Raw genomic sequence first — 13,800 nt, 5'->3', positions numbered from 1 at the left:
CCCAAAAATGGATGGAATTGACCCAAAAATGGATAGAATTGACCCAAAAATGGATGGAATTGGCCCAAAATGGGATCTAAAGACCCCAAAAATGGGTGAAATTGACCCAAAAAGTGGTGGAAATGCCCCAAAATGGGATCAGAACACCCAAAAATGGATGGAATTGACCCAAAATGGGATCAGAAACCCCCAAAATTGGTCAGAGAGTCCCAAAAATGGCTGGAATTGACCCAAAATGGGATCAAAACACCCAAAAATGGCTGGAATTGGCCCAAAATGGGATCTAAAGACCCCAAAAATGGGTGAAATTGACCCAAAAAGTGGTGGAAATGCCCCAAAATGGGATCAGAACACCCAAAAATGGCTGGAATTGGCCCAAAATGGGATCAGAACACCCAAAAATGGCTGGAATTGGCCCAAAATGGGATCAAAACACCCAAAAATGGCTGGAATTGCCCCAAAAGGGGCGGAATTGGCCCCAAAGGGGCGGGGGCAGGAGGAGCTGCAGAAACGCTGGGAAGGGGGAAAGGCGGCGCTCAGGCAGCTCTGGAGCCCCCCGGAGACACCCCGGCATTGAGGAGGGGGAAAAATGGGAATTTGAGGGGAAAAAATGGGATTTTGGTGAAAAAAAATGGGATTTTGGCGGATAAAAGTGTGGTTTTTGTGTTGGAAATGGCAAAAAACGGGATTAAAATGGCTCGAAATGGGTGAAATTGGCCCAAAAATGGATCAAAACACCCCAAAAATGGATGGAATTGTTCCAAAAAGGGATGAAATTGGCCCAAAAATGGCTGGAAATGCCCCAAAATGGGATCAGAAGACACAAAAATGCAAGGAATCGCCCCAAAAAGGGACTGGAAAGTCCCAAAAATGGCTGGAATTGACCCAAAATGGGATCAAAACACCCAAAAATGGCTGGAATTGACCCAAAAATGGCTGGAATTGTCCCAAAAATGGCTGGAATTGGCCCAAAATGGATCAAAACACCCAAAAATGGCTGGAATTGGCCCAAAAGGGGCGGAATTGGCCCCAAAGGGGCGGGGGCAGGAGGAGCTGCAGAAACGCTGGGAGGGGGGAAAGGCGGCGCTCAGGCAGCTCTGGGGACCCCCGGAGACACCCCGGCATTGAGGAGGGGGATTTGAGGGGAAAAAATGGGATTTTGGTGAAAAAAAATGGGATTTTGGTGGATAAAAGTGTGGTTTTTGTGTTGGAAATGGCAAAAAACGGGATTAAAATGGCTCGAAATGGGTGGAATTGGCCCAAAAATGGATGGAATTGGCCCAAAATGGGATCGAAACACCCAAAAAGGGATGGGAAAGTCCCAAAAATGGATGGAATTTGCCCAAAAAGTGATCAAAACCCCCAAAAATGGGATCAAAACAACCAAAAATAGATGGAATTGACCCAAAAATGAACCAGAACACCCCAAAAAGGGATGGGAAAGTCCCAGAAATGGCTGGAATTGGCCCAAAATGGGATCAAAACACCCAAAAATGGCTGGAATTGCCCAAAAATGGGATCAGAAGACACAAAAATGGATGGAATCGCCCCAAAAAGGGATGGGAAAGTCCCAAAAATGGATGGAATTGGCCCAAAATGGGATCAAAACCCCCAAAAATGGCTGGAATTGACCCAAAATGCCTGGAATTGTCCCAAAATGGGATCAAAACACCCAAAAATGGGTGAAATTGGCCCAAAAAGTGGTGGAAATGCCCCAAAATGGGATCAAAACCCCCAAAAATGGCTGGAATTGCCCCAAAAGGGGCGGAATTGGCCCCAAAGGGGCGGGGGCAGGAGGAGCTGCAGAAACGCTGGGAAGGGGGAAAGGCGGCGCTCAGGCAGCTCTGGGGACCCCCGGAGACACCCCGGCAATGAGGAGGGGGATTTGAGGGGAAAAAATGGGATTTTGGTGAAAAAAAATGGGATTTTGGTGAAAAAAAATGGGGTTTTGGTGGATAAAAGTGTGGTTTTTGTGTTGGAAATGGCAAAAAACGGGATTAAAATGGCTCGAAATGGGTGGAATTGGCCCAAAAACGGATGGAATTGACCCAAAATGGGATCGAAACACCCAAAAATGGATGGGAAAGTCCCAAAAATGGGTGAAATTGGCCCAAAAATGGGATCAAAACACCCAAAAATGGGTGAAATTGACCCAAAAAGTGGTGGAAATGCCCCAAAATGGGATCAAAACACCCAAAAATGGCTGGAATTGACCCAAAATGGGATCAGAAACCCCCAAAATTGGTCAGAGAGTCCCAAAAATGGCTGGAATTGGCCCAAAATGGGATCAAAACACCCAAAAATGGGATCGAAACACCCAAAAATGGCTGGAATTGTCCCAAAATGGGATCAAAACACCCAAAAATGGCTGGAATTGCCCAAAAATGGCTGGAATTGGCCAAAATGGGATCAAAACACCCAAAAATGGCTGGAATTGCCCAAAAATGGCTGGAATTGCCCCAAAAGGGGCGGAATTGGCCCCAAAGGGGCGGGGGCAGGAGGAGCTGCAGAAACGCTGGGAAGGGGGAAAGGCGGCGCTCAGGCAGCTCTGGGGACCCCCGGAGACACCCCGGCATTGAGGAGGGGCAAAAAATGGGAATTTGAGGGGAAAAAATGGGATTTTGGGGAAAAAAAATGGGATTTTGGTGGATAAAAGTGTGGTTTTTGTGTTGGAAATGGCAAAAAACGGGATTAAAATGGCTCGAAATCGGTGAAATTGGCCCAAAAACGGATGGAATTGGCCCAAAATGGGATCAAAACACCCAAAAATGGATGGGAAAGTCCCAAAAATGGGTGAAATTGGCCCAAAAATGGGATCAAAACACCCAAAAATGGGTGAAATTGACCCAAAAAGTGGTGGAAATGCCCCAAAATGGGATCAGAACACCCAAAAATGGATGGAATTGACCCAAAATGGGATCAGAAACCCCCAAAATTGGTCAGAGAGTCCCAAAAATGGCTGGAATTGACCCAAAATGGGATCAAAACACCCAAAAATGGCTGGAATTGGCCCAAAATGGGATCTAAAGACCCCAAAAATGGGTGAAATTGACCCAAAAAGTGGTGGAAATGCCCCAAAATGGGATCAGAACACCCAAAAATGGCTGGAATTGCCCAAAAATGGCTGGAATTGTCCCAAAATGGGATCAAAACACCCAAAAATGGCTGGAATTGACCCAAAAAGGGGTGGAAATGCCCCAAAATGGGATCAGAACACCCAAAAATGGATGGAATTGACCCAAAATGGGATCGAAACACCCAAAAATGGCTGGAATTGACCCAAAAATGGCTGGAATTGACCCAAAAATGGATGGAATTGACCCAAAATGGGATCAAAACCCCCAAAATTGGCTGGAATTGACCCAAAATGGGATCAAAACCCCCAAAAATGGCTGGAATTGACCCAAAAATGGCTGGAATTGACACAAAAATGGCTGGAATTGACCCAAAAATGGATGGAATTGACCCAAAAATGGATCAAAACACCCAAAAATGGCTGGAATTGACCCAAAATGGGATCAGAACACCCAAAAATGGCTGGAATTGGCCCAAAAGGGGCGGAATTGGCCCCAAAGGGGCGGGGGCAGGAGGAGCTGCAGAAACGCTGGGAAGGGGGAAAGGCGGCGCTCAGGCAGCTCTGGGGACCCCCGGAGACACCCCGGCATTGAGGAGGGGGAAAAAATGGGAATTTGAGGGGAAAAAATGGGATTTTGGTGAAAAAAAATGGGATTTTGGTGTGTCTTTTGTGTTGGAAATGGCAAAAAACGGGATTAAAATGGCTCGAAATGGGTGGAATTGGCCCAAAAATGGATGGAATTGCCCAAAAATGGGATCGAAACGCCCAAAAATGGCTGGAATTGGCCCAAAAATGGATGGAATTGGCCCAAAATGGGATCAAAACACCCAAAAAGCGACTGGAAAGTCCCAAAAATGGATGGAATTTGCCCAAAAAGTGATCAAAACACCCAAAAATGGGATCAAAACAACCAAAAATAGATGGAATTGACCCAAAAATGAACCAGAACACCCCAAAAAGGGATGGGAAAGTCCCAGAAATGGCTGGAATTGGCCCAAAATGGGATCAAAACACCCAAAAATGGCTGGAATTGCCCAAAAATGGCTGGAATTGACCCAAAATGGGATCAAAACACCCAAAAAAGGCTGGAATTGACCCAAAATGGGATCTAAAGACCCCAAAAATGGGTGAAATTGACCCAAAAAGTGGTGGAAATGCCCCAAAATGGGATCAAAACACCCAAAAATGGATGGAATTGACCCAAAAATGGCTGGAATTGGCCCAAAATGGGATCGAAACACCCAAAAATGGCTGGAATTGACCCAAAATGGGATCAAAACCCCCAAAAATGGCTGGAATTGACCCAAAATGGGATCAAAACCCCCAAAAATGGCTGGAATTGCCCAAAAATGGGATCAGAAGACACAAAAATGCAAGGAATCACCCCAAAAAGGGATGGGAAAGTCCCAAAAATGGATGGAATTGGCCCAAAATGGGATCAAAACACCCCAAAATTGATAGAATTGACCCAAAAATGGGTGAAATTGGCCCAAAATGGGATCTAAAGACCCCAAAAATGGGTGAAATTGACCCAAAAAGTGGTGGAAATGCCCCAAAATGGGATCAGAACACCCAAAAATGGATGGAATCGCCCCAAAAACGGATGGGAAAGTCCCAAAAATGGATGGAATTGGCCAAAAATGGCTGGAATTGACCCAAAATGGGATCAAAACACCCAAAAATGGCTGGAATTGACCCAAAATGGGATCGAAACACCCCAAAATTGATAGAATTGACCCAAAAATGGGTGAAATTGGCCCAAAAATGGATGGAATTGCCCCAAAATGGGATCGAAACACCCAAAAATGGATAGAATTGACCCAAAAATGGCTGGAATTGACCCAAAATGGGATCAAAACACTCAAAATTTGATCAAAACACCCAAAAATGGGATCAAAACACCCCAAAAATGGATGAAATTGTTCCAAAAAGGGATGAAATTGGCCCAAAAATGGATGGAATTGGCCCAAAATGGGATCAAAACACCCAAAAATGGATAGAATTCACCCAAAAATGGGTGAAATTAGCCCAGAATGGGATCAGAAGACGCAAAAATGGATGGAATCGCCCCAAAAAGGGATGGGAAAGTCCCAAAAATGGATGGAATTGTCCCAAAATGGGATCAGAAACCCCCAAAAATGGCTGGAATTGGCCCAAAATGGGATCAAAACACCCAAAAATGGCTGGAATTGGCCCAAAATGGGATCAAAACCCCCAAAAATGGCTGGAATTGACCCAAAATGGGATCAAAACCCCCAAAAATGGCTGGAATTGCCCCAAAATGGGATCAAAACCCCCAAAAATGGCTGGAATTGACCCAAAATGGGATCAAAACACCCAAAAATGGCTGGAATTGACCCAAAATGGGATCAGAACACCCAAAAATGGCTGGAATTGGCCAAAATGGGATCAAAACACCCAAAAATGGCTGGAATTGACCCAAAATGGGATCAGAAGACACAAAAATGGGATCAAAACCCCCAAAAATGGGATCAAAACCCCCAAAAATGGCTGGAATTGACCCAAAAATGGGATCAAAACACCCAAAAATGGCTGGAATTGGCCCAAAATGGACGGAATTGGCCCAAAATCCCTGGAAATGGCCCCAAATTCCCCCAAATTTTGGGAATTTGGGATTGGGGGAGGGGAATTTGGGGGAATTTGGGGGAATTTGGGGAATTTTGGGGAGATTTAGGTGGGAAAATGGGAATTTCGGGAGGATTTGGGGGGAAAAATGGGAATTTTGGGAGGAAAAATGGGAATTTTGGGGGGAAAATGGGAATTTTGGGGGGAATTTGGGAATTTTCCCCCAAACTTGAGGGAATTTTGGGAGGGTTTGGGGGGAAAAATGGGAATTTTGGGGGGAATTTGGGAATTTTGGGGGGAATTTGGGAATTTTGGGGGGAATTTGGGAAGGAAAAGTGGAAAAAAATGGGAATTTTGGGGGGATTTGGGGGGAAAAATGGGAATTTTGGGGGGGGAAATGGGAATTTTGGGGGGGGAAATGGGAATTTTGGGGGGATTTGGGGAAATTTGGGGAATTTTGGGAGGAAAAATGGGAATTTTGGGGGGAAAAATGGGAATTTTGGGGAGATTTAGGTGGAAAAATGGGAATTTTGGGAGGATTTGGGGGAAAAAGGGGAATTTTGGGAGGAAAAGGAGAAAAATCGGGAATTTGGGGGGATTTAGGTGGAAAAATGGGAATTTTGGGGGGGATTTGGGGAATTTTGGGGGGAAAACGGGAATTTTGGGGGGAAAATGGGAATTTTGGGGGAAAAATGGGAATTTTGGGGGGAAAAAATGGGAATTTTGGGGGGATTTGGGGAATTTTGGGGGGATTTGGGGAATTTTGGGGGGAAAAATGGGAATTTTGGGAGGAAAAATGGGAATTTTGGGAGGAAAAATGGGAATTTGGGGGGGATTTGGGGAAATTTGGGGAATTTTGGGGGGAAAAATGGGAATTTTGGGAGGAAAAATCGGGAATTTTGGGGGGATTTTGGGGAATTTTGGGGATTTTTGGGAATTTCCCCCCAAATCCGAGGGGATTTTGGGGCTCCCCTCCCCCCCCTCATTTCCCCTCCCCCCCCCCGTGTTTACCTGGACTTTGCCCCCTCCCCAAATCCCCCGCCCCTCCCCCCCCGGCCCCGCCCCCCCCGCCCCCATAAATGGGACGGTCCGGGGGGGGGAGGGGAGAGGAGCGGCCGCAACCAAAGGTGGGTGCGGGGGGGGGGGGGGGACCCGAATTTTGGGGGGGAAAATCCGAATTTTGGGAGGGAAAATCCAAATTTTGGGGGGAAAAATCCGAATTTTGGGGGGAAAAATCCGAATTTTGGGGGTCCTGGAGGGGTTTTGGGGGAGAAAAATGCTGATTTTGGGGGAGAAAATTCGGATTTTGGGGCGAAAGTCCAAATTTTGGGGGAGAAATCCCGGTTTTGGGGGGAAAAATCGAAATTTTGGGGGCGAAAATCCGAATTTTGGGGGAAAAAATCCAAGTTTTGGGGGAGAAATCCAAATTTTGGGGGGAAAAATCCGAATTTTGGGAGGGAAAATCCAAATTTTGGGGGGAAAAATCCCGGTTTTGGGGGGAAAAATCGAATTTTTGGGGGAAAATCCAAATTTTGGGGGGAAAACCCCGGTTTTGGGGGGAAAAATCGAAATTTTGGGGGAAAAATCGAAATTTTGGGGGGGAAAATCCAAATTTTGGGGGGAAAAATCAAAATTTTGGGTGTCCAGGGGGGGCTTTGGGTGAGAAAATCCCGATTTTGGGGGAGAAAAATTCCGATTTTGGGGGGAAATCCTGGAATTTTGGGGGAAATCCTGGAATTTTGGGGAGAAAATCCAATTTTGGGGGAAAAAATCCAAATCTTGGGGGAAAAATCCGGATTTTGGGGGAAAAACCCGAATTTTCGGGGGAAAAAATCCAAATTTTGGGGGGAAAAATCCGAATTTTGGGGGGAAAAATCCAAATTTTGGGTGTCCAGGGGGGGCTTTGTGGGAGAAAATCCCGGTTTTGGGGGGAAATCCTGGAATTTTGGGGAAAATGCTGGAATTTTGGGGGAAATGCTGAATTTTGGGGTGTTTTTTTGGGGGTCCCCAGGACGGAGCATGGCCCGGGCCCCCCCCGGGGTGATGGGGGCGCTGCTGCTGCTGCTGCTGCTGGGCTCGGGTGAGACCCCCCCTCATTTTGGGGAGAATTCCCTCGATTTTGGGGAAATTCCCTCCGATTTGGGGAAATTTCCTCCGATTTTGGGAAATTTCTCCCAGTTTTGGGGGATTTCTCCCAATTTTGGGGGATTTTTCCCCAATTTTGGGGGATTTTTCCCCATTTTGGGGCACCCTGATCCCCTCCCGGCGCCCCCAAAACCCCCCCAAAATCCCCAAATCCCCCCAATCTGCCCCAAAAAACCCAAATTTCCCCCTAAACTCGCCAAATCCCCCCAAAAAAAATCCCCAAATTCCTCCCAAATCCCCCCAAAAATCCCCAAATCCTCCCTAAACCCCCCCAAAATCCCCAAATTCCCCCAAAATCCCCCCAAAAATCCCCAAATTCTCCCTAAAAACCCCCAAATCCCCCCAAAAATCCCCCCTTAAAACCCCAAATCCCCCCCAAATCCTTCCTAAACTCCCCAAAAATCCCCAAATTCCCCCAAAAATCCCCAAATTCCTCCCAAAAAAACCCCAAATCCCCCCAAAAATCCCAAAATCCCCCCCAAAACCCCCAAATTCCCCTCAAATCCTTCCTAAATCCCCCAAAATCCCAAAATCCCCCCAAAAATCCCCAAATCCTCCCTAAACCCCCCAAAAATCCCCAAATCCCCCCCAAATCCCCCCCAAATCCTCCCTAAATCCCCCAAAATCCCCAAATCCCCCCCAAAACCCCCCCCAAACCCCCCAAAAATCCCCCCTAAACCCCCCAAAAAACCCCCAAATTCCCCCTGAAAGTCCCCAATTCCCCCCAAAAATCCCCAAATCCCCCCCAAAATCCCCAAATTCCTCCCAAAAATCCCCCCAAAAACCCCCAAATTCCCCACCAAAACCCCCCCAAAATCCCCCAAAATCCCCAAATCCCCCCCAAAATCCCAAAGTCCCCCCAAAAAACCCCCAAATTCCCCCTTAAAACCCCAAATTCCCCCCCAAATTCCCCCAAAAATCCCCAAATCCCCCCAAAAATCCCCAAATCCTCCCCAAATCCCCCCCAAATCCTCCCTAAATCCCCAAAAATCCCAAAATCCCCCCCAAAATCCCCCCAAATCCCCCCTAAAAATCCCCAAATCCCCCCCAAAAATCCCCAAATCCCCCCCAAAAATCCCCAATTCCCCCCAAAAAACCCCCAAATTCCCCCTTAAAACCCCAAATTCCCCTCAAAAATCCCCAATCCCCCCCAAAAATCCCCCCTAAACCCCCCAAAAATCCCCTAAACCCCCCAAAAACCCCCAAAAATCCCCCCAAAAATCCCCAATCCCCCCCAAAAATCCCCAAAAAATCCCCAAATCCCCCCCAAAAATCCCCAAATCCCCCCAAAAATCGCCAAATTCCTCCCAAAAATCCCCCCAAAAACCCCCAAATTCCCCACCAAAACCCCCCCAAAATCCCCCAAAATCCCCAAATCCCCCCCAAAATCCCAAAGTCCCCCCAAAAAACCCCCAAATTCCCCCTTAAAACCCCAAATTCCCCCCCAAATTCCCCCAAAAATCCCCAAATCCCCCCAAAAATCCCCAAATCCTCCCCAAATCCCCCCCAAATCCTCCCTAAATCCCCAAAAATCCCAAAATCCCCCCCAAAATCCCCCCAAATCCCCCCTAAAAATCCCCAAATCCCCCCCAAAAATCCCCAAATCCCCCCCAAAAATCCCCAATTCCCCCCAAAAAACCCCCAAATTCCCCCTTAAAACCCCAAATTCCCCTCAAAAATCCCCAAAAACCCCCAAAAATCCCCCCTAAACCCCCCAAAAATCCCCTAAACCCCCCAAAAACCCCCAAATCCCCCCCAAAAATCCCCAAATCCCCCCTAAACCCCCCAAAAATCCCCCCAAAAATCCCCAAATCCCCCCCAAAATCCCCCCCAAACCCCCCCTTTAAATCCCCTCCCCCAACGCCTGCCCCTCCCCCCAGGCGCGGCCGCGCCCGCCCCTCCCCCCGCGGGGGCGCTGGGGCAGCTCCGGGGTTACCTGGGCCAGGTGGGCTCGGCCGCGGGGACCCTCCTGGAGGGGCTCAACCTCCCCCAGACCCAGCACAGGATACGGTGAGACCCCCCCCCAAAATCGGGGAACCCCAAAAATCCGGGAACCCCAAAATCCCCCGGGACCCCAAAATCCCCCGGGACCCCACCCAAAAAATCCGGGACCCCAAAATCCCCCGGGAACCCCAAAAATCCCCCGGGACCCCAAAAATCCCCCGGGACCCCCCCCAAAATCCCCTGGGACCCTCCTGGAGGGGCTCAACCTCCCCCAGACCCAGCACAGGATACGGTGAGACCCCTCCCCAAAATCGGGGAACCCAAAAAATCCGGGAACCCCCAAAAAAACCGGGACCCCAAAATCCGGGACCCCCCCCAAAATCCGGGAGCCCAAAAATCACCTGGGACCCCCCCCAAAAATCCCCTGGGACCCTCCTGGAGGGGCTCAACCTCCCCCAGACCCAGCACAGGATACGGTGAGACCCCTCCCCAAAAAATCCGGGACCCCAAAATCCCCCGGGAACCCCCCAAAAAATCCGGGAACCCCAAAAAATCGGGAACCCCAAAATCCCCCGGGACCCTCCTGGAGGGGCTCAACCTCCCCCAGACCCAGCACAGGATACGGTGAGACCCCCCCCCAAATCGGGGAACCCAAAAAATCCGGGACCCCAAAATCCCCCGGGACCCCTCCCCAAAATCCGGGACCCCAAAATCCCCCGGGACCCCCCAAAAAATTCGGGACCCCCAAAAATCTCCCGGGAACCCCAAAAAAATCTGGGAACCCAAAAATCCCCTGGGACCCCCCCCCAAAATCCCCCGGGAACCCCAAAAAATCCCCCAGGACCCCCCCCAAAATTGGGTTTTTCTACCCAAAAATTGCTTTGGGACCCCAATTTTGAGGTTTTTACCCCAAATTTTTGGGATTTTTACCCAAATTTTGAGGTTTTTAACCCAAATTTTTGGGGTTTTTCCCCAAATTTTGGGTTTGCCCCCCAAATTTTGGGGTTTTATTCCCAAATTTTGGGGTTTTCCCCCCAAATTTTGGGTTTTCTCCCAGAATTTTGGTTTTCACCCCCAATTTTTGGGTTTTCACCCCCAATTTTTGGGTTTTTCCCTCCAAATTTTGGGTTTTACCCCCAAATTCTGAGGTTTTCCCCCCAAATTTCGTTGTTTTCCCCAATTTTTGGTTTTTTCCCCAAATTTTGTGGGTTTTCCTCCAAAATTTTGGTTTTCTCTCCCAATTTTTGAGTTTTCCCCCCCAATTTTTGGGTTTTTCCCCCCAAATTTTGGGTTTTTCCCCCCAATTTTTGGGTTTTTCCCCCCAAATTTTGAGTTTCCTCCCCAAATTTTTGAGTTTTTCCCCCCAAATTTTGAGTTTTCCCTCCAAATTTTGGGTTTTACCCCCAAATTTTGAGGTTTTCCCCCCAAATTTCGTTGTTTTCCCCAATTTTTGGTTTTTTTCCCCAAATTTTGTGGGTTTTCTCCCTCAATTTTTGAGTTTTCCCCCCCAATTTTTGGGTTTTTCCCCCCAATTTTTGGGTTTTTCCCCCCAAATTTTGGGTTTTCTCCCAGAATTTTGTGGTTTTCACCCCCAAATTTTGTTTTTTTTCCCCGAATTTTGTATTTTTTCCCAAATTCTGTGTTTTTCCCCCCAGCACGGCGTACGAGCAGGGAGCCACGGCCGTGGTCACCTACACCGGGATCCTGACGGATCAGCTCTACCACTGGTGGCAGGGCGAGCAGTGACCCCAAACCGGGCTGAGGGACCCCAAACCGGGCTGAGGGACCCCAAAACCGGGCTGAGGGACCACAAAATTGGGGTGAAGGACCCCAAAATTGGGGTGAGGGACCCCAAAAACCCCAATAAAGGCGAGCGGTGACCCCAAAATCGGCCTGAGTGACCCCAAAACCGGCCTGAGTGACCCCAAAAACCCCAATAAAGGCGAGCAATGACCCCAAAATCGGGGTGAGTGACCCCAAAATTGGGGTGAGGGACCCCAAAATTGGGGTGAGGGACCCCAAAAACCCCAATAAAGGCGAGCGGTGACCCCAAAACCGGGGTAAAGGACCCCAAAATTGGGGTAAAGGACCCCAAAATTGGGGTGAGGGACCCCAAAATTGGGGTAAAGGACCTCAAAATTGGGATGAGGGACCCCAAAAACCCCAATAAAGACGAGCAGTGACCCCAAAATTGGGGTGAAGGACCCCAAAACCGGCCTGAAGGACCCCAAAACCGGCCTGAGTGACCCCAAAATCGGGGTGAGTGACCCTAAAAACCCCAATAAAGACGAGCAGTGACCCCAAAATTGGGGTGAGGGACCCCAAAATTGGGGAGAAGAACCCCAAAATTGGGGTAAAGGACCTCAAAATTGGGATGAGGGACCCCAAAATCCCCAATAAAGGCGAGCGGTGACCCCAAAATTGGGGTGAGGGCCCCAAAATCGGGGTAAAGGACCCCAAAATTGGCCTGAGTGACCCCAAAATCGGGGTGAGGGACCCCAAAATCGGGGTGAGGGACCCCAAAAACCCCAATAAAGGCTCTGCCAGGGAGGAATGGGAATTTGGGGTCTCCATGGGAAAAAGGGGGAAAAATGGGGCAAAAAATGGGGAAAACTGGGCAAAAAAAGGCAAAAAAATGGGGGAAAAAGGCAAAAAAATGGGGATGGGAAAAGGGGGGAAATGGGGCAAAAAAATGGGGGGAAAAAGATGGAAAATGGGGGTGGAAAAAATGGGGAAAAATATGGAAAATGGGGTTGGAAAATGGGCAAAAAATGGGGAAAAACGGGGCAAAAAAAGGGGATAAAAAAATGGGGAAAAATATGGAAAATGGGGGTGGGAAAAAGGGAAAAATGATGGAAAGTAGCCCAAAAATGGGGATGAGAAAAGTCAGAAAAAATGAGGAAAAGTAGCCCAAAAATGGGGCTGAAAAACGCATTAAAAATGTGCAAAAGGTGACCAAAAATGAGGCTGGGAAAGGAAAGAAATTTGGGCCCAAAACGCCCCAAAAATAGCCCGAAAATTGGGCTGAGAAACAGCAAAAAATGAGCAAAAATAGGCCAAAAATTGGGTAAAAAAGGGCGGAAAATGGGATTTAAAAAGGGAAGAAAGTGCGAATTTAAAAGGGCAGAAAATGTGGGGGGAAAAAAGGCAGAAAATGAGAGGAAAAATGCACAAAATGTGGGCAAAAGAGGGCAGAAAATGCCGATAAAAAAGGGCGGGAAGCGTGAGGGGAGGAAAAAGGGCGGGAAGAACACAATGGGAGGGGTGAGGCGCGGCCAATCAGCGCGCGGGCACGTGACCGGCGGTAGCCAATCAGCGCCGAGCGCGGGCCGGCGGCAGCCAATCAGCGCCGAGCGCGGGCCAGCGGCAGCCAATCAGCGCCGAGCGCGGGCTGGCGGTTGCAAATGGCGGCTGAGGAAGATGGGAAAGGGCGGGAGGGAAAGACCCCAAAATCTCCCGAAATTGCCCCAAAACCCCCCGGAAACCGCCCCAAACCCTCCCCCAAAACACCGCCCCCAATCCCCGAGCCCCTCCCCGCAAAAGCGGCCCCAAAAACTCCAGAAATGCCCCCAAAAATCCCGACCCCCCCCCTCACGGCCTACCCCAAATCCCCTCACGAAAAACAAAACCCTCCCCCCCAAAAAAACCCAAATTGTCACAAATTCCGGGGATTTTGGGAAGAAAAGCTTCACAATTTTTTAAAATTTAAATATTTTAAGCAATTTTTAAGATATTTTTTGGGGTTTTATCCCTTTTATATTTGAGGGGGAGGCCAGGAGTTTGTGAGGGGAAAAATGTAAATTTTGTGTCCGGTACTCCTCATGATTATTATAATTATTACTACTAATATTTTTATTCTCGTTTTGAGGGGAAAAAGCCCGTTTTGGGCGAAAAAAACCAAAAGTTTGGGGCAGACTGGAATTTTTCCCAATTTCCCCCGGATTTTGGGGCAGCCCTGGAGGGATTTGGGATTGAAAAGGGGAAAAATTGGTGGAAATTCTTCAAATTTCACCTGGGACCCCCCAAATTCACCTGGGACCCCCAAACCT

At 48.4% G+C, this 13,800-nt stretch overlaps 1 protein-coding gene across 1 annotated transcript; it reads left to right on the top strand.

The window, feature by feature from the left end:
* The first annotated feature begins 6,761 nt into the window (after positions 1–6,761).
* APOC2 (apolipoprotein C2) lies at positions 6,762–11,806 on the top strand. The gene is made up of 5 exons (XM_086864944.1): positions 6,762–6,789; positions 7,674–7,742; positions 9,688–9,817; positions 11,407–11,504; positions 11,545–11,806. Exons 2-4 carry the CDS (start codon positions 7,682–7,684, stop codon positions 11,495–11,497), a joined length of 282 nt encoding a protein of 93 aa, XP_086721070.1. The 5' UTR covers positions 6,762–6,789; positions 7,674–7,681; the 3' UTR covers positions 11,498–11,504; positions 11,545–11,806.
* The last annotated feature ends 1,994 nt before the right edge of the window (positions 11,807–13,800 follow it).

This window comes from Cyanistes caeruleus, chromosome 28 (assembly GCF_971803275.1).
Source record: "Cyanistes caeruleus chromosome 28, bCyaCae1.hap1.1, whole genome shotgun sequence".
Taxonomy (NCBI): Eukaryota; Metazoa; Chordata; class Aves; order Passeriformes; family Paridae; genus Cyanistes; species Cyanistes caeruleus.
The sequence above is the reverse complement of the archived record's forward strand: the minus strand, read 5'-3'. Positions and strand labels throughout refer to the sequence as shown.

Excerpts from the sequence above, each read along its gene's own strand:
- APOC2 (XM_086864944.1), top strand. The coding sequence starts at position 7,682 with ATGGCCCGGGCCCCCCCCGGGGTGATGGGGGCGCTGCTGCTGCTGCTG. Across the intron at positions 7,743-9,687 it reads GCTGCTGCTGCTGGGCTCGG|GCGCGGCCGCGCCCGCCCCT; the intron begins GTGAGACCCCCC and ends CCCTCCCCCCAG. Across the intron at positions 9,818-11,406 it reads CAGACCCAGCACAGGATACG|CACGGCGTACGAGCAGGGAG; the intron begins GTGAGACCCCCC and ends TTTTCCCCCCAG.